General features: G+C 54.1%; 2 protein-coding genes across 6 annotated transcripts; both read left to right on the forward strand.

Moving 5' to 3' along the window:
- Nucleotides 1-7,185: 7,185 nt before the first annotated feature.
- On the forward strand, nucleotides 7,186-10,092 carry LOC140695487 (melanoma-associated antigen 10-like). The gene is made up of 3 exons (XM_072958217.1): nucleotides 7,186-7,275; nucleotides 8,811-8,879; nucleotides 8,954-10,092. Exon 3 carries the CDS (start codon nucleotides 9,032-9,034, stop codon nucleotides 9,830-9,832), a length of 801 nt encoding a protein of 266 aa, XP_072814318.1. The 5' UTR covers nucleotides 7,186-7,275; nucleotides 8,811-8,879; nucleotides 8,954-9,031; the 3' UTR covers nucleotides 9,833-10,092.
- Nucleotides 10,093-18,072: 7,980 nt separating this feature from the next.
- Nucleotides 18,073-22,050, forward strand: LOC140685437 (melanoma-associated antigen 8-like). Of its 5 annotated transcripts, XR_012071166.1 has the most exons (5): nucleotides 18,770-18,881; nucleotides 20,282-20,372; nucleotides 20,524-20,592; nucleotides 20,667-21,812; nucleotides 21,965-22,043. XR_012071166.1 is itself a non-coding variant. In XM_072958225.1 (4 exons), the coding sequence occupies exon 4, from the start codon at nucleotides 20,730-20,732 to the stop codon at nucleotides 21,747-21,749; it is 1,020 nt and encodes a 339-aa protein (XP_072814326.1). In that variant the 5' UTR covers nucleotides 18,073-18,124; nucleotides 20,282-20,372; nucleotides 20,524-20,592; nucleotides 20,667-20,729; the 3' UTR covers nucleotides 21,750-22,050. The 5 variants fall into 5 exon arrangements, 4 of the variants coding, with proteins under 4 accessions (XP_072814326.1, XP_072814328.1, XP_072814325.1 ...); XM_072958225.1 differs by lacking the exon at nucleotides 18,770-18,881 and adding an exon at nucleotides 18,073-18,124 and having other exon boundaries at nucleotides 20,667-22,050; XM_072958227.1 differs by lacking the exon at nucleotides 18,770-18,881 and adding an exon at nucleotides 18,434-18,476 and having other exon boundaries at nucleotides 20,667-22,050.
- Nucleotides 22,051-22,060: the final 10 nt, after the last annotated feature.

Below are 22,060 nucleotides of genomic sequence, written 5' to 3' on the forward strand. Positions count from 1 at the left end.
TCCAGGGTCCCGCAGTCCTCCCTCACAGTCCTTGCTCACTGTCCTGACAGGCCCTCCGCCCTGCGTTTCCCAAGCTGAGGCTTCGCTCCCCACAGCAGCGCCCCAGTCCCTCCGAGGCCCGGATGCGGAAGTCCCGGCACGCTGCCGTGGGCTCGTCCGGCCTGAGGCCTCCGAGGGCTGACTGCCGGGGTAGATATCTTGGGGTCCCCTCAATTCTGGAGTCCAGGGTGTCCCCAGTCCTTCCTCAGGGTCCTCACCTCAGCGCCCGGCAGGAACTGGGATTCTCTCCTCAGCCCACCCGAGGCCCCGCCCCTCAAACCAGGTCCGCAGTCCCTCTGAGACCCGGATGTCAGGAAATGCTGCCTGAGGTGATCCGGCCCCATGACCTCCCGGGACCGACTCTGTGCTGGGGTCTCTGGTCCCCTCAGGCCTCCCTCAGGGTCCTCACCTTGACGCCCGGCAGGAACTGGGATTCTCCACTCTGCCCCCTTGAGCTCCCCCTCCTTGTACTACATCCCGACTCCGTCTGAGACCCGGATGCGGAAGTCAGGGCACGCTGCCATGTGCTCATCAGCACAGGGCCTACCAGGGCTGACTGCAGGGGTAGATAGCTTGGGGTCCCCTCTATTCTGGAGTCCAGAGTCTCCTAGATCCTCCCTCAAGGTCCTCAGATTCACTCAGGCGGCATGGAGCCTCCCTTCAGCCCACCCGAGGCCCCGCCCCTCAAACCAGGTCCGCAGTCCCTCTGAGACCCGGATGTCAGGAAATGCCGCCGGTGCTCACCCTGCCCTGTGGCCTCCAAGGTGCAACACTGTCCCGGGGTGCAGGATCCCTCCGTTCTCCCTCGGGGTCCTCACCTTGACTCAGGCGGCATGTGATCTCCCCTCTGGCCACCCGAGGCCCCGCCCCTCATCCCAGGACCCCCGTCCTTCCGAGACCCGGATGTCAGGAAGTCAGGACCCCACGAGTGCTCATCCCACCCAGGCCCTCCCAGGGCTGACAGCAGGGGCGGGGATCTGTGGGGCCCCTTCTGTCCTCCCTCAGCGTCCTCAGCTTGAGCCCCATCAGGTCCTGGGACGCCCCCTTGTTGACCCGAGCCCACACCCTCACACCAAGGCCCTCACTGCCCTGAGACCCCCCAGGGGAGTCTCTGGACTCACATGAGGCCACCAGGCCCAGGGCTTCCCAGGACTGTGGACGCCAGGGGCTGAGATGGATTCCATGGGTTCCCTCAGCCCTCCCTCTGCTCCTCACCTGGACTCCTGGCTGGGCCTGGACACCTCCCTCTGCCCACCTGAGCTTGGTCCCCTTGGACTCAGACCCTCCAGAGCCAGGACACCAGAGAGGGAAGCAGGGATGAGGGGGTGGGGATCTGATCCTTGCAACCCTGCCTGGGGTCTCCCAGGGGTGACCGCAGAACCGACCTGGATGCCTGCAAACCGAGTCCCCACACACGGTTCTACCTTGACTCCTGGCAGCGCTGGGCTCCTTCACTAGCAAACCTGAAGCCGGCCTCCCTCACCCAGGCCCTCACCTCACTCACCTCCCAAGGTTGGGGCATCAGTGCCCATCACATCTGGACCCCGAGCCCAGGGGTTTCCGAGGGCTGTCGGGGGTGGGGCGGAGGTGGATTCCCTGGGGGCCTCAGTCTCCTGTGTCCTCACCTTGCCTCCTGACAGGACTTGGGAGCCGCCCTCTGCCCTCCTGAGACTGCGTCTCTCAGACCTAGCCTCTGACTCCCCGAGTTCACTGAAGAAATGGGGGCCGGGGAATGATCAGCCTGACAGCCCCGCCCGGGGGTCCCCAGGATTCTGGTGCGGGGCCGATTTGCATTCTTAGGGTCCCTGTGTTGTGGGGTGGTTGGACCCCTCTGTCCTTACCCCGGAGGGCCCTCACCCACCCTCGCACACAAAAGCTGCAGTCCCAGCAAAGATGCTGGAGGGGACCTGCCTCCTGGTGACCGTGAAGGGGCAGAGAGCAACACACCTTCCCTCGCGGGCTCCCCGACAACTAGCCTGACTTCGTAGACGGTCTATTCGAAAGACTTACCTTTTCCTGAAGAGGCTGAGCAGTGGCAGGGGAGTTGCGGATCCCTTGGGTTGATGACTGGATAATAGTACGTGTTCCAGAGCCGTGATTTTCACTTGTTAATTCTCATCCATAGTAAGAACTACATTTTTCATCTGCAGCTACTGTGCGTGTATCTATATCATGTCTAGACTGTATGTGCTTATGTACACGTACATCCACACACCACACACATGGACCAAACATGCCACGTGTGCCCCATGTGGAAACCTGGGCAGTTCCCAGACACAGGTGCCTGCCCTGGGCCCTGAGGCGCGGATCCCCGTCCCCTTGCGGGAGCCCTGAGAGCCCACCGGACCCGAGGGCACCATGCTTTGAACTACAGGCCTGCCGCCTGCCTGACACCCCATCTGCCCAGGGCAGTGAGCCTGCAGGAGAACGTGGGCCCCCCAGTCGGCTGGGAGAGAAGCCGAGCAGAGTGGGCAGGAGGAAGTGGGAGCAGGGCCCCAGCCTGAACACAAGAGCAGACTTCAGAGGGCCGAGCCTTTACCCCCACGTCCAGGAGCCTTCTCCATCCTCACACCCTCTGTCCTAGACCCAGACCCGCCTCCTGGGGCCCCGTCTCCATTTCAGGATGGATGGTGATCCCGCGGGGCTGGGACAGGCCACGTGGGCAGAATCCGGTGTCAGGCTCTCCTGAGCACCGATGCCTGGCTTCCCTGTGTTCTCAGCTACGTGGCATGAGGCACCAGCTGGTAGGACAGCGTGCAGGACAGCTGGGGCCCCCGTGAGTGTTGGCGAGTCGGCTCAGACCAGTGGGGCACAGGGCTTTCGACACACACAAAGCTCAGACTGAATGTGTGTCCTGCGGCCGCTAAGCCGAGCCAGTCGTGGAAACCGTCTGTGCCTCGATTTCTGCCCGTCAAACGGGCATAGTGATCGTACCCGTTGAAAGCACTGGTGCGCGTTTACACACGGTGTGGCCTGTCCCTACAATGTCTGGGCCAAGGACGTGGACAGTAGATGCAGCTGTTGTCACTGTGCGTGTACGATGTGCCTTCCCCACAGTGTGAGGCTTCTGAACCAGTGTGTATCTCCCGGTCCACTGACTCAGGTGGGTTTCCTCTTCTCACCGCCGCTCTGTTATTGAGAATGGGACCCCTCGCGTGCCAGAAGTGCTTAGACATGACATAGCTTGTTCTAGACCCAGCATGGGTGACGCTCAGGGGCCCTGGACCAGCACAGGGGAATGGACTGTGCTGAGGGGCTTGGCCCTGGGGAGGAGGCATCAGGACCTCTGCAGGTGCTCCGTCCTGATCCACACAGCCCACCACAGAGCTCTGTGAGCGAGGGTGTTCTGGGGACTCTCTGAGTGTCAGGGAAAGTTTCCACCGTCGGCCTTTCCCCTGGCCCCCCGAGGAAACGTTTCCTCACCCAGAGCCACATTCCAAGTTCTCACGGTCACAGCTCCGACTTGGAGGATGTGCCCGCCACGTGGTTGCTTCAGAAGCGTTTGGGCTCACACACGGTCTCTCAAGGTGGGAACCAATCTGAGTTACCTAGAGCCATCCTAAATTCTTTTCCTCTGAGCTTTCCAGTTGCCTCTTCTGCTTTTCCTCCTAGAAAGAGGAATAGGAATGATGTCCAGAGGACAAAATCTTGCACACACAGTGTGACTGAAGCTGCCTCCTGATGCTTTGGGCAGGAGTCTCAAAATCTTTAGCTTGACTGTGCCTTTCCCAGCTTGATACCTAGTGATCAACAGGTGTGAGGAGTCACTTGATGATCACACACACACACACATCGTAACTAGACACGTACTGGAATTGGGAAAATCTGGTACAGTGACAACACCAAATGCTGGGGAGGATTTGGAGCAGCAGGAACTCCCATTCATTGCTGGTGGGAATACAAGATGGTACAGCTACATTGGAACAGCTTGGCAGGTTCTTATAAAAGTAAACAAACTCTTACCGTATGATCCAGAAACCATATGGGTATTTACCCAAAGAAGTTGAAAACTTGTGTCCGCACAGAAACCTACACATGGATGTTTATAGCAGCTTTACTTAGAACTGCCAAACTATAGATGCAAACAAGAGGTCCTTACGTCGGTCAATAAATACACTTTGGTATGTGCAGGAAATGGAGTGTCGCCCAGTGCAAAAAAGAAATGAGTTATCAAGCAAGGAATAGACATGAAGAACCTTCGATGCAATTACAAACTGAGTGATTCTGAAAAGGCAACATACGGTATTATTTCAACTATGTGACGTTCTGTGAAGGCAAAATGATGGAGACGCTAAGAAGATGAGTGTTTGCAGGCGCTGTGGGGAGAGGAATGAATAGGCGCTGTACAGCACAGGGTGGTTAGTGACGTGAAATAGTCTGCATGATACCCCAGTGATGAGGGCATGTCATACACGTTTGCCAAAACCCAGGGAATGTGCAACAGCAAGAGTGAACCCCAAGGGAAACTCTAATTTCTAGGTGACAACGTAGGTCCATCAATTCTGACACATGGACGACTCTGGTGGGTTGCTGATAAGGAGGCAGGCTATGTAGGTGTGGGGGCGGGAAGTAAATGGGAAATCCCTGTACCTTCTCTTTGTTATTCTGTGCACCTAAAGGTGCTATAAAAATAAAGGCTTTAAAATAACATGAGGACACCCGAAGGGATGACTGCTGTCTGTGGGGAGCTGACTCCTCTGTTGCGGGATGGCGGGGGCAGCAGGGAGTGGGGGAGGGGCTGTGGGCTGCACAGACGCAGATGGCAGGACCGGTAGGAGGAAAGATCTCCCGCTTCTGAGCGGTTTCGTGCCTACAGCTGGGGCAGGGCCCCGGACACACATGCCTCAGCCCTGGGGCTCTACCGGGACAGCAAGAAAGATGGGTCAGTTGAGGCATTTCCCTCCTGAGACTCTGCTAATACCCACCTGACATCAAACCTGGGTGAGGACTGGCCTGTGCAAAACACGTCACTTAAACAGAACGTAAGGAAGACACGGACAATAAGGTGGCGGTACCAGAGCCATTCACACGTGGTTATAGCAGGTGCACTTTTACACCTTAAGTATGTATACCGTCTGCACGTACATACGAACCCTCGTAAAATATAAACATGCATCCAGATACACGCGTTAGTGCATACACAGGTGGTGCGTGGATGTACGCGTACATAAGCACACACAGCCTACACACGTGTCATAGATACACGCACAGTAGGTGCAGATGAGAAACGTACTTCTTACTATGCATGAGAATTAACAAGTGAAAGTCACGGCTCTGGAACAGGTACTATTACCTAGTCATCAACGCAAGGGATCCGCAACTCCCCTGCCACTGCTCAGCCTCTTCAGGAAAAGGTAAGTCTTTCAAACAGACCGTCTCTGAAGTCAGGTTGGTGGTCGAGGAGGCCCCGAGGGAAGGTGTGTTGCTCTCTACCCCTTCACGGTCACCAGGAGGCAGGTCCCCTCCAGCATCTTTGCGGGGACTGCAGCCTTTGTGTGCGAGGATGGGTGAGGACCCTCCTGGATGAGGACAGAGAGATCCAACCACCCCACAACAGAGGGTCCCTAAGAATGCAAACCGGCCCCGCGTGGGAATCCTGGGGGCCCCCGGATGGGGCTGTCAGGCTGAACAGTCCCCGGCCCCCACCTCCTCAGTGAACTCGGGGAGTCAGAGGCTAGGTCTGAGAGACGCAGTCTCAGGAGGGCAGAGGGTGGCTCCCAGATCCTGTCAGGAGTCAAGGTGAGGACACAGGAGACTGAGGACCCCAGGGAATCCACCTCCGGCACCCCTAGCTGCCCCCGACAGCCCTGGCAGACTCCAGGGCACTGGGTCCGGATGTCACGTGCACTGATGCCCCACCCTTGGGAGGTGAGAGAGGTGAGGGCCTGGGTGAGGGAGGCCGGCTTCAGGTCTGCACAGGGAAGGAGCCCAGTGCTGCCAGGAGTCAAGGTAGAACCGTGTGAGGGGACGCGGGGGCGGGGGCAGGCATCCAGGACGGTTTTGCGGTCTCCCCTGGGAGACTCCAGGCAGGGTTGCGAGGATCAGATCCCCACCCCCTCATCCCCACTTCCCTCTCGGGGGTCCTGGCTGTGGAGGGTCGGAGTACAATGGGATCATAATCTGTTGGGCAGAGGGAGAGGCCCAGGCCCAGGCCCAGCCTCGAGCCCAGGTGAGGAGCAGAGGGAGGGCTGCGGGATCCCCGGGGAATCCATCTCAGCCCCTGGCGTCCACAGTCCTGGGAAGCCCTGGGCCTGGTGGCCTCATGTGAGTCCACAGACTCCTCTGGGGGTCTCAGGGCAGTGAGGGCCTTGGTGTGAGGGTGTGGGCTCGGGTCAACAAGGGGGCGTCCCAGGACCCGGCCAGGGCTGAAGCTGAGGACGCTGAGGGAGGACAGAAGGGGCCCCAAAGATCCCCGGCCCTGCTGTCAGCCCTGGGAGGGCCAGGGTGGGATGAGCACTCGTGGGGTCCTGACTTCCTGACATCCGGGTCTCGGAGGGACTGGGGTCCTGGGATGAGGGGCGGGGCCTCGGGGGTTCCAAGGGGTGGCTACATGCCGCCTGAGTCAAGGTGAGGACCCCGAGGGAGAACGCAGGGATCCTGCACCCCGGGACAGTGTTGGACCTTGGAGGCCACAGGGCAGGGTGACCACCGGCGGCATTTCCTGACACCCGGGTCTCCGAGGGACTGGGGTCCTGGGGTGAGGGACGGGGCCTCGGGTGGCCAGAGGCTAGACGACATGGCGCCTAAGTGACGACCCTGAGGGAGAACTGAGGGGTCCCCGAACCCGGAAAAGAGGCCATCCCACAGACAGGGAACCTTGCTAGCAGCTGTCCGGAGGCCCGAGGGCAGGACAGGCCCACGTGTTGTGCCCTGACTGCGGCACCCTGGCCTCAGAGAGACCGGGGACTTAGTGTGAGATGGCGGGGAACGCTCAGATCTGCAGAGGAGAGAATCCCACGTTCCACTGGGAGTGAAGGTGAAGAACGCGAGCGAGCAGTGAGGGACCCTGGACCCCAAAACACAGTCGGTCCTGGGAGGTCATGGGGCGGGATCACGTCAGGCAGCATTTCCTGACATCCGGGTCTCAGAGGGACTGGGGTCCTGGGATGAGGGGCGGGGCTTCGGGGGTTCCAAGGGGAGGCTACATGCCGCCTGAGTGAAAGTGAGGACCCCGAGGGAGAACGGAGGATTCCTGCACCCCGGGACAGTGTTGGGCCTTGGAGACCTTGGGGCAGGGTGAGCACCGGCTGCATTTCCTGCCATCCGGGTCTCAGAGGGGCTGGGGTCTTGGGGTGAGGGGCGGGGCTTCGGGTTGCCAGAAGGTAGACCACATGCTGCCTGAGTCAAAGTGAGGACCCTGAGTGAGGAAGGAAGGGCCCCGGAACCCAGAAAAGAGACCATCCACAGACAGGGAACCTTGCTATCAGCTGCCCAGAGGCCCGAGGGCAGGACAGGCCCACGTGTTGTGTCGTGACTGCGGCTCCCTGGTCTCAGAGAGACCGGGGACTTTGTGTGAGGTGGCGGGGAACCCTCAGATCTGCAGAAGAGAGAATCCCAGGTCCCACTGGGAGTGAAGGTGACGACTGCGAGCGAGCAGTGAAGGACCCTGGACCCCAAAACACAGTCGGTCCTGGGAGGTCATGGGGCGGGATCACGTCAGGCAGCATTTCCTGACATCCGGGTCTCCGAGGGACTGGGGTCCAGGGATGAGGGGCGGGGCCTCGGGTGGGCAGAGGGGAGACGACATGCCACCTGAGTGACGACGCTGAGGGAGAACTGAGGGGACCCGGGACCCAGAAGATAGGCCACCCCACAGAAAGGCGCCCTTGCTATCAGCTGTCCGGAGGCCCGAGGGGAGGTCAGGCCCACGAGGTTTGTCCTGACTTCCGCATCAGGGTCTCAGAGAGACTGGGGACATAGTGAAAGGGAGGCGGGGATCTCAGGTCTGCGGAGGCGAGAATCTCAGAGCCGCCTGGGAGTGAGGGTGACGACCGCGACTTAGCATTCAGGGACCCTGGACCCCAGAACAGAGCCAGTCCTGGGAGACCACGGGGCGGGATGACCTCAGGCAGCAGTTCGTGAAATGCGGTTCTCGGAGGGACTGGCGTCTTGATATGACGGGCGGGGCCTCAGGTGGGCTGAGGGGGTAATCTCAGCTCCTGCCAAGACTCAAGGTGAGGACCCTGAGGGAGGAGTGAGGGGACCATAAACCCCAGAACAGAGGGGACGCAACCGATCCTGCCCCTGCTGTCAGCCCTGAGAGGCCCCCAGGCGGGATGAGCACACGTGGTGTGTCTTGACTTCCGCATCCAGGGCTCAGAGAGACCGGGGACTTATTATAAGGAGGGGCACTCAGGTGGTTGGAGAGCAGAATCCCAGGTCCCGCTTGGAGTCACGGTGAGGACCCTGAGCTAGCGGGGACAGGACCTCCCACCCTAGAAGACTGGGAACCTGCCAGAGCCCAGGCCTCCTGCCAACACGCGGGTCCAGGGCTGTGCCACAGTGTAGACCCGAGGTCTCCCCTCCTTTCTCTCCCAGGGGCTCCAGACACCGGGAGGTGAAGGCCTCGGTGTGAGACACGTGTCCTCGGGTCACAGAGCACAGGAGGCCGGCAGTGCCAGCTGAGGTGTGGGCCCTGAGTGTGTACCCGGGGGCTCCCAGAACAGAGGGGAACCCACAAGGCCAACGTCCACTCCACACACCCCCTGTTGCCCCCAGAACCTCGGCTGTGCCGGCTGCACCCTGAGGAGTTGCCTCACTTCCCCCGACAGGTTCACAGACGACCGTCCACCAGCAGGAGAGCCCCTGTGAGGCCGAGGGCACCCCTGGAGAGGAGACCAGTAAGTGGCCTTTGTCAGAGCCCCCCAGGGTGGGTTTCTCAGCCCAGCCTGCTGACACACCCTCTCTCCCCCAGGCCCGTGGGTCCCCATTTGTCACCCCTTCCCTCGCTCCTCTCGGCTGCCCGACACCACTCATCGTGCCTCCCGTTGAGATGAGTGAGCTCCGCAAGGCTGCGGAAGACCTTCAGGACCCGAGAGACTCCCGGGGCCTGATGGATGTTCAGCAGATGGAGGCTGAGCGGGAGGGGGGCGCATCCCCCTGGTCCTCCTCCTCCTCAGTCTCCTCTTCCTACTCTGCCTGTGCCGTGTCCCTGCTCCATGATGCAGCGCCTTCGATGGTGACTGACCTGGTGGGTTTCCTGCTCCTCAAGTATCACCGGAAGCAGCCGACCACCAGGGCAGAAATGCTGAGTATCTTCCTCAGAGAATACCAGGACCACTTCCCTGCGGTCTTCAGCCAGGCCTCTGAGTACATGCAGCTGGTGTTTGGGGTGGATGTGAAGGAGGTGGATCCCGGGGGCCACTGGTATGTCCTGGTCCCCACCCTGGGCCTCACCTGTGATGGGATGCTGGGCGATGGGCAGAGCATGCCCAAGAACGGCCTCCTGGTGATGCTCCTTTGCATGATCCACCTGGAGGGAGAGCGCCTCCCTGAGGAGGAGGTGTGGGGAGCACTGAGCAAGCTGGGGCTGCGTGCTGGGAGGGAGCACTTCATCTACGGGGAGCCCAGGGAGCTCATCACCAAAGTGTGGGTGCAGGAGGGGTACCTGGAGTACCGGCAGGTGGCCAACAGCGATCCCGCTCGCTTCGAGTTCCTGTGGGGCCCCCGGGCCCACGCGGAGATCAGCAACTTGCAAGTCCTGGAGCATTTACACAGGGCCAGTAGACGGGGTCCCAGTTCCTTCCCATCCCTGTCAGATGAGGCTGCTAGTGATGAGGAAGAGGAGGCCTGAGCCAGACTTGCAGCCGGGCTCCTCCAGGCCCCTGTCCAGCAGCTTCTCCTGCCGGGCAGGAAGGGAGTCCATCCTTCACCCTGTGTTTGGAGAGCGAGCAGTCAGCCTTCTAAGGAGTGAGGCCCCAGGCCAGGTGGAGTATAGTCTTTGTTGGTTAGTATTCCTTACGATTACAAAGAAATTTGTCTCTGTTTTATCAGAAATCTTTTAAGTGCTGATCCTCTTAATAGAAGGAATAAATGTTGTCAGTGTCTCTGTCAGTGACGTCTATCTCTCGTGTATTTTTGCGGATCCATTCAAGTCTAAGAGTTTTCCTATTTTGTAAAGCAACATGATTAACCTTCCAGATTAGTTTGCATTCCTGGACGAGGTAACGTGGTATCTGGATGAAGTTTCCCTGGAAATATGAAAGGAGTTATCGATGGAATTGACGTGGGTCAGTCAATGGAGAAATACATGTAAAAAATATATTGTTTGACCTAATTTTTTCATTCACCTCTGTCATTCTATAAAACAAACAAAACAAAACCAAAAAAACCCATATACATAGACATATCTATCTATCTATCTCTTGGATTTTCTTGGCTAGTAAAGAAAGGAGAAATGTAGTGTGAATCAGTAGGATCCCTGCTCAACATTTCATTTATTCCGCAGATGTTCGCTGAGCCTCTGCTCTCTGGAGGGCTCGGGGTTAGCAGCGGGGACAGTCGGAAAAGCAGGACAGCCCACACCTAGGATAGTCTAGGAGCCGCAGTCACGTCGGGACGTTGGTGAAATGTCTCCTAAGTCCCACAGGGCAAATAAAAATAGGGCGAGGGGTTGGGGGTGCGGGAAAGAGCACCCAAGTGTAAGTGCCCAGCGCCAGGGCAGTTCGGGGCTTTGGGAAGGTGGGGGGACGGGGGTCCTTCTGTGGGAGGTGATGGTAATGAAGCTGGGTGGTGGCGGCAGGCAGACGTGCAGACGGCACTTGTTAGTGGTGAGAGGAACGTGTCAGGTGGGAGGTTGCTCTGAGCAGTCCCTCTGGGATCGTGGATACATCTCCTGGGCGAGAGGGGAAGATGCACTTTGTTCAGGGATGCTTAGAGACCTGGTTATCCTGCCTGAGCTGCTAGGACACTCAGAATGCTCCAGCTGCAGGGAGGAGTGGCGTTTGATGTGGCTCACAGTGTACTCCGTCCTGGCATATATAGTTGAAGAGGTTTGGTAACCGCCCCAAACGCGCGGTAGGATACACTGGGGTGTGTTCTTGGAAACGGTCTGCTGGACACTTACACTGATGGCGCAGCTTCCCTCGATGGTCAGACTCCAAAGCCATAGGTGCGGAATGGTCCTGGAAATCGCAGGGAGGCAACGGCCGCCGAGGCTGAATACAAAACAGCTCAGAATCCTCCTTGGAGATGAAAGATGGTTCTTGGTGGGTATTCTAGCCTGATTTGTAAAGAGAAACTAGTTAACCATCCTTCCTCTGTGTCTAGTCTGCTGCCTGCCGCACAGGAAGGTCCTGGCTTTCAGGGTCCCTGATGCCACCTGAGCAGGTGCTCGGGCACTTCCGGTCCCGTGGAGGGCTGCTGAGTTTCCGAGGCTGAGCCTGTGTCCTGGCTTCAGCGCCAGAGAGCACCTTGCCAGCCCGCCGGCATTGTGGGCGTTACTGCAGAGGACAGGGCAGGAAAGTGCTGTGGAGTAAGCCAGAAAGAGAAAGAAAAATACCATATGAGGTTGCTCATATGTGGAATCTAAAAAAAAAAAAAAAAAAGAAGAAGAAGAACATAAATACCAAACAGAAACAGACTCATAGAGATAGAATATATACTTGTGGTTGCCAAGGGGGCGGGGGGGCGGTGGGAAGGGACAGACTGGGGTTTCAAAATTTGTAGATCTTGACAGGCATATATAGCATAGATAAACAAGATTATACTGTATAGTGCAGGGAAATATATGCAAGATCTTGTGGTAGCTCACAGCAAAATAAAAGTGACAATGAATATATGTATGTATGTTCATGTATAACTGAAAAATTGTGCTCTACACTGGAATTTGACACAATATTGTAAAATGACTAGAACTCAACAAAAAAATGGAAAAAATCCCAAACAATTAACAAAAGGACAATAAGAATCTACTGATTGATAATCTCTTTAATTGTGCAAGAACTAAATACTCCAATCATAGACATAGACTGGCTGAATGGATACAAAAGAAGGCCCATATATATATGCTGCCTACAAGAGGCTCAACTGAGATCTAAAGACATACATAGATTAAAAGTGAGGGGATTGAAAATGTTATTCCATGCAAATGGAAATAAAAACTAAGCCAGGGTAGCCATACTTATATCAGACAAAACAGAATTTAAAACAGAGACTGTAACAAGACACAAAGAATTACAAAGTGATGAAGGGATCCATCCAAAAAGAAGATATAACATTATAAGTATATGTGCACCCAACATAGGAGCACCTAAATACAGAAAGCAATTATTAACAGACGTGAAGAGAAAAATCGGTAGTAACACAATAATGGTAGGAGACTGTAACACCCCACTTCTATGAATGAATCGATCATCCAGGCAAAAAAATCCATGTGGAAACACTGGCCTTAATGACACTTTAGACCTGATGGACTTTACATATCTATGTTATAAATAACTGTATATATATTTACACACACACACACACACACACACACACACACACAAACACTTCATCCCAAAGCAGCAGAATAGATATTCTTTCAAAGTGTGCATGGAACATTCCCAGGATACATTACAAGCTAGATCACAAAAAAAGTCTCAGCAAACTTAAGAAGATTGAAATCACATCAAGCAACTTTTCCCATCACAGTTCTTTGAGACTAGAAGTCATATACAAATAAACCCCTGCAAAACCCACAGACTGGTGGAGGCTAAACAACATGCTATTTAACAGCCAGTGGGTCACCGAAGAAATCAGAGTGGAAATCAAAAATACCTGGAGGTGAATGAAAATGAAAATGAAAACACAACCATCCAAAATCTATGGGACTGTAAGAGCAGACGCAGCTTTTGCAAGCATGTTCATAACAATGCCCTTCTAAGGTAGATGGGTTAATGAAGTTGCCATCTGCTGTAACTTGCAGTGTGGAGAGTGAAAGATTTCGAACCTTTGAATGACTTTTTTCTATTCTCTGATAGACATCTCTGGTGTATACTGGGCAAGACATAGATTGTCAGAAATCGTTAGAGTCTGGGGCACTTTTTTCTTACTGAGAAATAATTGACATACCATACCATCACCCTTCTGAAGTGTACACTTCAGAGTGGCTTTTAGGAACTGCACACATTTTTGTATCCATCACTGCTATCTAAGTCCAGAACATTTTCATCATTCTGATTTGACTCTATAAATTTTACAAAATCTTAGAGAACCAAAATCACAAAGATTTTCTCTTATGGTTTCTTCTATAAGCATTCTAGTTTTCATCCGTACATTTAAGCCTATCTTCATTTTTGAGGTGTGGGTTGAGATCTCTGGTTTTTGTTTCTCAGTGTTTTATACACACACACACACAGACAGACATACACACACATCACACACGCACACACATACACACACACACACGTCCAATTATTCTAGCATAATTGGATTGCTTTGCAACTTTTGTCAGGTCTATTCTGAACTTTCTGTTACGTTCATTTGGCCTATTTGACTGGCCCTTTGCTAATAACGCTAGGGACTGGCCAAGTATGGCTAATAGTCCAAACTCCTTCTGCCACCTATTTCTGTAAGCAAAGTTCATATTGGAACACAGCAATGCCTCTTCATTTACACGTTACCTATGCCTGTTTCTGCACTACAACAGCAGAGTTGAATAGTTGCAACAGAAGCTATATGACACACAAAATCTACCAAAACCACATGAAAAGATTGCATCCCCTGTTATATAGTAAAGTCTTGACATTAAATTGTGTGGGACCTTTGATACTGATACTCTCTTTTGTTTAGACTATTCTAGTTCTTTGACTTTACATAAAGACGTTACTCATAATACATTTGGGAATCAGACATTTATATTTAGAAAAAAATCCTGCTGGAATTTAAAAAATATACTGTGGTAAAATTCATACAAAATTAACCCGTTTAAAGTAAACACTTCAGTGGCATTTAGTTGTGCAACCAAGACATCTACCCATTTCCAAAACATTCCCATCACCTCAAATGGAAAATTCTTGCCCATTAAGCAGCTTCTCCCTGTCCCAAGCCCCTGACAACTAGTAATCTAACTTCTGTCTCCACGGATTTCTCTAGTTTCAATATTTCGTACACATGGAATCATACAACATATGACCTTTTGTGTCTGCTTTATTTCACTTGGTATCATGTTTTTGAGGATATAACCATTACATAGCATATACCAGACTTCATTCCTCTTTAAGGCTGGATATGATTCCATGGTACGTATGTATCAATATACACATACATACACATGCACACATACATACATAATACATATATATACATACATGTAGGTAGATATATCGCTATAGCTATAGATATAGATACGTGACACAATTTGTTTACTCATTCCTCCACTGGTGGACTTTTGGGCTGTTTCCACTTCTTGGCTCTTGTGAAGAGTTGCAACGAGCATGCGTGTACACGTACTTGTTTGAGTATCTAGTTTCAAGCCTTTTTGGTATATACCTAAGAATGGAATTAAGGGGTCATATGTTAATTTCTACGTTTAGCTTTTGAAGAACTACCAAGCTGTTTCCTTCCTGCTGGGATTTTCCTTGTGATTGTGATGATTCTATAGAACAATGTGAGGATGATTAACATCGTGACAATATTGACTCATGATTCATGAAAACCACACATCTCTCTATTTATCTCTTTCTTGATGACTTCCATCAGTGTTTTGTGGTGTTCAGCACACATATCTCACACATATTTTGTTGGACTTATACTAAGGATTTCGTTCCACGTTTCTTAGTTCTTAGTTATAAATGACATTGATCTTTTTTTCCAATTTTCAATTTTAAGAACAATGATAGTGTACAAAAATATATAATTAATATTTCTATATTGTTCTCATGTCCAGTGACCTTGCTAAACGCACTTAGGAATTTTCTAGGCAGATGTTGATGTCATTTTCTAATAGGGACTGTTTTGTTTTTCCTTCTCCTATCTGTTTATCTTTTTTTCTTCTTATACCTGCTTCGTTACATTGGTCTAGACTTCCATGTTTTCTATGCCTCGAAAGAATTTGCTTAAGAATGTACACCCTGGGCTTTTGTAAGTCTTAGAAGGAAGTCATTCAGGCTTTTACTATTAAGTATGAGGTTAGCTGTAGGATTCGTTGTTTGTGTGTTTGCTTTGGTGTTTGAATCAAGGCGTGAAAGCTGTATAAACATCCAGGCCAAAGTCACTCACATAGAAAAAGATCCAAATTAAATGAATAACATAGTCAACATAGCAGTGAAATAAACAGACAGTCTGCCTTAGTCTGTTTGGGCTGCTGTGACAAATTATCATAGACTGCAGACCTTACAAAAGATAGGAATTTCTTTCTCACCATCCTCGGGCTGGAAGTCCAAGTTCAGGGTGCCAGCATGGTTGGGTGAGGTCCCTCTTCAGGGTACTAATAGACTTTTCCTGGTATCTCCCGTGACAGAAAGGGTGAGGGACCTCTCTGAGTCCCTTTGATAAGGCACTAATCCCTCTCAGGAGGGTTCTTCCCCTGTGAAATTAATACTTCTCAAAGCTCAAAGGTCACACATCCTAGTACGATCACATCAGGCGTTAGAATTTTAGCATATGAATTCAGAGGGACATAAGACAGACCAGAGCACAGGCTGTGTTCAAGACATAAACATTGATACAGACTTGTGGTTACCGGGGGGAGGGGCGGGGTAGAGGGTGGGAAGGGATAGACTGGGATTTCAAAATTGTAGAACAGATAAACAAGATTACACTGTATAGCACAGGGAAATATACACAAAATGTTATGATAAATCACAAAGAAAAAAATGTGACAATGAGTGTGTATATGTCCATGTATGACTGAAAAATTGTACTGAACACTGGAATTTGACACAACACTGTAAAATGATTATGAATCAATAAAAATGTAAAAAAAAAAAGACATAAACATTGAACATTATAAAAATACTTCCATGTGTAAATCCCTGTGTTAACAAATCCGCAGAGAAAAAAAGTTTTGATCAGGTCAACGGAGACAGAAAAGCCTTTGAAAGATATTCAGCACGAGTTCATGGCAGGAACTTCAGCAAGGTAAGATTGGAAGGTAAATTCCCTTTCCTACAATTGGCAGCAAACATACAGAAATGTGAAATGTTAGAAGCATTCTTGTCATGAACAGGTCCTAAAAAGATGTGATCACCTCTGATTTCTGAAGCTGCCCTGAAACAGAAAGCCCGAGCTACGGATATCAAAATAAATAAGAAATACATATATTGAAAAGAAAGAATGAATGTTCCTCGTCACAACACGATGACGTATCTAAGCAGATTCAAAGGAATGGGCCCATGGAAGAGTCAAATGAATACGAGATTTCAGAAAAATAGTGGATGGAAGATCACCACAGCAAAACCAAGAGCCTTGCCATACAAAAGCGATGACTATTTAGAACACGTAACAGAAAAATACCTCAATTTATAACTGCAATAAAAGTTAAATGTTACCTAAAAAGAAGCCTAACAAATATGTATACAAGGCCTTGACGGAGGCATTATACAAGTTTACTGGTAGATTCAGGCTAAAGAGCTCCCCCAAAGAGCAGTATGCCATATCCATTGATGGGGAATGAACTATTGTGACCATATCAATTCCCCTTTTGCTTTTCTTTCTCTTTCTCTCTTTCTTTTCTTTTTTCTGTCTTTTTTCCCCCCACAGATTTAGTGCTCTAAGTTTATCTGCCAAGATGACAGTCAATCTTGAGATTTTGTCTTCTGTTTCCAAAATCAACCCCGGAAAACATTACACGGGAGAATGGAATTAAGTGTGTGTGTGTGTGTGTGTGTGTGTGTGTGTGTGTTGGATAAAAGCAGATGGCAGGATGGGTAAGAGGAAAAGTTTAAACTTCTACCCTTGTTTCACTGTGAAAATTGGGAGAGAGCTCAGCATCTCTGGCCACAGAGGCCAGAAGCCATGGGGAAATATCAGGGCAGTGTGAAGGATGGGATGATTAAGGGCAGCAGAATTTGTGCTAATAACCACCTGAAGTCACCTTAGTGGATGAGGCCTGTCCTTTTCAAAATTGACCATTTAAATAGCAGAGAAAGTCTGGACGAGAAACAAGAGTATGGAGCATCGGAGTGAATCAGGCAGCCTAAGAGTGGCTATGCTTTCCGGAAACTTGGTGAGATGTAAAATGTATTTCTGACTCTGAATGAGGCTTAAGAGAATGAAAATCAGTGCTCTGAACTATGAAATGTTAGATAACCTCGAAAGAGCAGGACGTCCCCAAGTCCGGCTGCTCAGCCGCTTCCTTTTAGAGGGAAACGTTTCCGAAGTCTGGCTGGCTGGTGCTTCTTCTCTGACCCTCCGCGGCGGTCAGGGGCGCTGCAGCTCCCCACCCAGCATGGAGTCTAGGACTCAGAGTCATTTTCTGCAGGGGGTGCATCTGAGACACAAGCTCAGAGCTGACAGGGAGGGAGCCGGCCCAACCAGCATTTCATCAAGGACCCAGGAGCCAAGTTAGGAACTTCAGGAGCGAGTAATGGGGAGGGGCATCTTTCCCAGGGGGTCCGAGGAATCCAGCCTGGACCTGATTTCAGCCCTGGGAGACCCCGAGGCATGGCATCTGGATGTGATGTGCCCTGACTTCTGCCTGGGAGGTCTGAGAAAGGTACGGGCCTGGGTCTGGGAGGAGGCTCCAGACTGGCCCAGAGGAAGCCCAGCCCTACAGGGAGTCAAGGCAGGGGCCTGAGGGAGAACGAAGGCCCCACAGCATCCGTCTCCGCCCTAGGGGATCCTGGCCAGGCTTCTCGGGGGGACTAGGAGGAGGAGGGCCTGGTTCTCAGGGAAGGAAATTCAAGTGGGCAGAGGGAGGGCCCAGGGCCTGATAGGACCCAAGGTGAGCATGCAGATGGAGAAATGAGGGGATGCTGGACCCCAGAACTGGGGCGTGGGGTGGGGTGACCCAGAGAAACCTGCCCTGCTGAAAGCCCTAGGAGACACATGGCAGCGTGCCCTGACTTCCGCATCCGGGTCTCAGAGGGAGGGGGGACTTAGTTTAGAGAGGGGGACCTCAAGGGGGCAGAGCGGAGACTCGCAAGTCCTGCCAGGAGTCAAGGTGAGCACTCTGAGGGAGGACTGCGGTGACCCTGGACCCCAGAACAGAGTCTGTCCTGGGAGGCCATAGGGTGGAATGACCACAGGCACATTTCCTGACATCCGGGCTCTCAGAGGGACTGGGGACCTGGTATGAGGGGCGGGGCCTCAGGTGGGCAGAGGAGAGACTACAAGCCACCTGAGTCAAAGTGAGGACCCCGAGGGAGGACGGAGCGGACCCAGAAGCCCCGAAAAGAGGCCATCCCACAGAAAGGCGCCCCTGCTCTCAGCCATCCAGAGTCCCGAGGGCAGGACAGGCCCACGTGGTGTGTCCTGACTGCGGCACCTGGTCTCAGAGAGACCGGGGACTTAGTGTAAGTTCGCGGACGGGGGGGCTCAGAGAGGGAGAATCCCAGTTTCCGCCTGGCGTCAAGGTGAGGACCCAGAGGGAGGACTGCGGTAACCCTGGACCCCAGAACAGAGTCGGTCCCGGGAGGTCGTAGAGCGGGACCACCTCGGGCGGCATTTCCTCACATCCGGGTCCGCGTCCCAGAGCGAGCGGGGACCTGGTATGAGGGGCGGGGCCTCGGGTGCGCTGAGGGCAGAAACCCAGTTCCTGGCGGGAGTCACAATGAGGAACCTCAGGGAGGACTGACGAGACCCTGGACACCGGAAGAGAGGGGACCCCACGATTTCTACCTCGGCAGGCCGCGGGTGGACGAGCACATGGCAGCGTGCCGGGGCTTCCGCATCCGGGCCTCAGAGGGACCGGGGCGCTGGTATGGGGGGCGAAGCCTCAGGTCGGGAAGGCGGAGCTGAGGGCCTGTCAGGACAGAACGCAAGGACTGTGAGGGAGGACTGAGGGGACCCTGGACCCCAGAACAGAATCGGTCCTGGAAGGTCATAGGGCGGGATCACCCCAGGCCGCATTTCCTGACATCACGGTCTCGGAGAGACTGGGGTCCTGGTTTGAGGGGCGGGGCCTCAGGTGGGCCGAGGTGAGAATCCCAGTTCCTGCCGGGCATCAAAGTGGGGACCCGGAGGGAGGACTGCGGGGACCCTGGACCCCAGAACAGAATCGGTCCTGGAAGGTCATAGGGCGGGATCACCCCAGGCCGCATTTCCTGACATCACGGTCTCGTCTCGGAGAGACTGGGGTCCTGGGATGAGGGGCGGGGCCTCAAGTGGGCTGAGCGGGGAATCCCAGTTCCTGCCGAGAGTCAAGGTGAGGACGCGGAGGGAGGACTCAGGGGACCCTGGACCCCAGAAAAGAGTCAGTCCTGGGAGGTCATAGGGCAGGATGACCACAGGTGACATTTCCTGACATCCCAGTCTCGTAGAGAGTAGGGTCCTGGTATGGGGGGGGTCCTGCAGTGGGCAGAGGGGAGCCTACATGCCGTCTGACTCAAATTGAGGTCCCTGAGGGAAGACGGAAGGGACCCAGGACCCCAGAAAAGAGGCCATTCCACATAAATGTTCCCCTGCTGTCAGCCGTCTTGAGGGCCCAGGGCGGGATGAGCCCAATCGGAGTGTCCTGACTTCTGCATCTCCGTCAGAGAGACTCGGGACATAGCGTAAGGGGTGGGGGGGTCCTAGGTCTGTAGAAAAGAGAATCTGAGGTGCCAGTGGGAGTGAAGGAGACGACCGCGAGGGAGCACTGAGGGACCCTGGACCCCAGAACAGAGTCAGTCCTGGGAGGCCATAGGGTGGGATGACCTCAGGCAGCAGTTCCTGAAATGCCGGTCACAGAGGGACTGGGATCCTGGTATGATGGGCGGGGCCTCAGGTGGGCTGAGAGGGGAATCCCAGGTCCTGCCAGGAGTCAAGGTGAGGACCCCAAGGGAGGAGTGAGGGGACCAGAGACCCCAGAACAGAGGGGACACAACCGATCCTGCCCCTGCTGTCAGCCCTGGGAGGCCCCCAGGTGGGATGAGCACACGTGGTGTGTCCTGACTTCCGCATCCAGGGCTCAGAGAGACCGGGGACTTACTATAAGGAGGGGCTCTCAGGTGGTTGGAGCGCAGAATCCCAGGTCCCGCTTGGAGTCAAGTGAGGACCCTGAGCTAGCGCGGAGAGGACCTCCCACCCTAGAAGAGTGGGAACCAGGTCTCCTGCCAGCACGGGGGTCCAGGGCTGTGCCACAGTGTAGACCCGAGGTCTCCCCTCCTTTCTCTCCCAGGGGCTCCAGACAGCGGGAGGTGAAGGCCTAGGTCTGAGACACATGTCCTCGGGTCACAGAGCACAGGAGGCCGGCAGTGCCAGGACTGAAGGTGAGGTGTGGGCCCTGAGTGTGTGCCCGGTGGCTCCCGGAACAGAGGGGACCCCACGAGGCCAACATCCACTCCACCCACCCCCTGTCGCCCCCAAAGCCTCGGGCTGTGCCGGCTGCACCCTGAGGAGGCGCCTCACTTCCCCCGTCAGGTTCACAGACGACCGTCCACCAGGAGGAGAGCCCCTGTGAGGCCGAGGGCACCCCTGGAGAGGAGACCTGTAAGTGGCCTTTGTCAGAGCCCCCCAGGGTGGGTTTCTCAGCCCGGGCTGCTGACACTCCCTTTCTTCCCCAGGCCCGTGGGTCCCCATCTGTCACCCTTGCCTCCACTCCTGTCGGCTGCCGGACACCCGTCGTCATGCCTGTGGTTCAGATGGGTGACCTCCACCAGACTGAAGCCGACTTTCAGGACCCAAGAGAGGCTGAGGATGTGGTGGTTGCGCAGGAGATGGGGGCTGAGGAGGAGGAGGATGCATCCCCCTTGTCTCCCTCATCCTCTTCTTCCTCCTCCTCCTCCCCCTGCCCCTCCTCCTCCTCCTCCGTCCTGTTCCTGGACACCCTGGAGGAGGTGGATGACTCTGGGACACCCAGTGCCCCGCAGAGCCCTCGGGGTGTCTTCTCCTTCCCCACTGCTGACGACGCCGCCCCTCCATGGAGCCAGTCGGAAGACGACACCTCCAGCAGCCAAGATGAGGAGAGGCCCAGCACCGGCCTGGACCCCGCAGATGCCAAGTCCTCACACCCAGACCCATTCCATTTGAAGGCGGCTGACCTGGTGGGCTTCCTGCTCCTCAAGTACCGCACAAAGGAGCCAACCACAAAGGAAGACATGCTGAATGCGGTCCTCAGAGCTGACCAGGACCACTTCCCTGTGGTCTTGAGCCAAGCCTCTGAGTGTCTGCAGCTGGTCTTTGGGGTGGATGTGAAGAAGGTGGACCCCAGGGAGCACTTGTATGTCCTGGTCCCCACCCTGGGCCTCACCAGTGACGGGATGCTGGGCGGTGGGCAGAGCTTGCCCAAGAACGGCCTCCTGGTGATGCTCCTAGGTGTGATCCTCCTGGAGGTAGAGTGCGCCACTGAGGAGAAGATGTGGGAGGCACTGAGTGTCATGGGGGTGTATCCCGGGAGGGAGCACTTCATCTACGGGGAGCCCAGGGAGCTCATCACCAAAGCGTGGGTGCAGGAGGGGTACCTGGAGTACCGGCAGGTGGCCAACAGCGATCCCGCTCGCCACGAGTTCCTGTGGGGGCCCCGGGCCCATGCGGAGACCAGCAAGCTGCAAGTCCTGGAGCATTTCCTCAGGGTCAATACAAGGAATCTCTGTTCCTTCCTGTCCCTGTCTGAAGAGGTATTGAGTAATGAGGAAAATTGGCCCTGAGCCAGACTTGCAGCCGGGCTCCTTCCAGGCCCCTGTCCGGCAGCTTCTCCTGTCGGGCCGGAAGTGAGTCCATCCTTCACTGTGTATTTGGAGGGCGAGCAGGCAGCCTCCTAAGGGGTGACAGCCCGGGCCAGTTGGGGGGACACGGTGTACAGCATCTCTGGGCTCCTCCCGTCCCTTATGATGACACGGAAATTGATCTTTGTTTCCTGTAGGAATTTTTCAGTGGTGTTCCTTGTATCAGAAGATTTAATAAGCTTCACCATCTAACTTTGTCAATGGCATTAATCCCAATGTCTGTATCCTTATCC

This window comes from Vicugna pacos, unplaced genomic scaffold (genome assembly GCF_048564905.1).
Source record: "Vicugna pacos unplaced genomic scaffold, VicPac4 scaffold_246, whole genome shotgun sequence".
In the NCBI taxonomy this organism is placed as follows: domain Eukaryota; kingdom Metazoa; phylum Chordata; class Mammalia; order Artiodactyla; family Camelidae; genus Vicugna; species Vicugna pacos.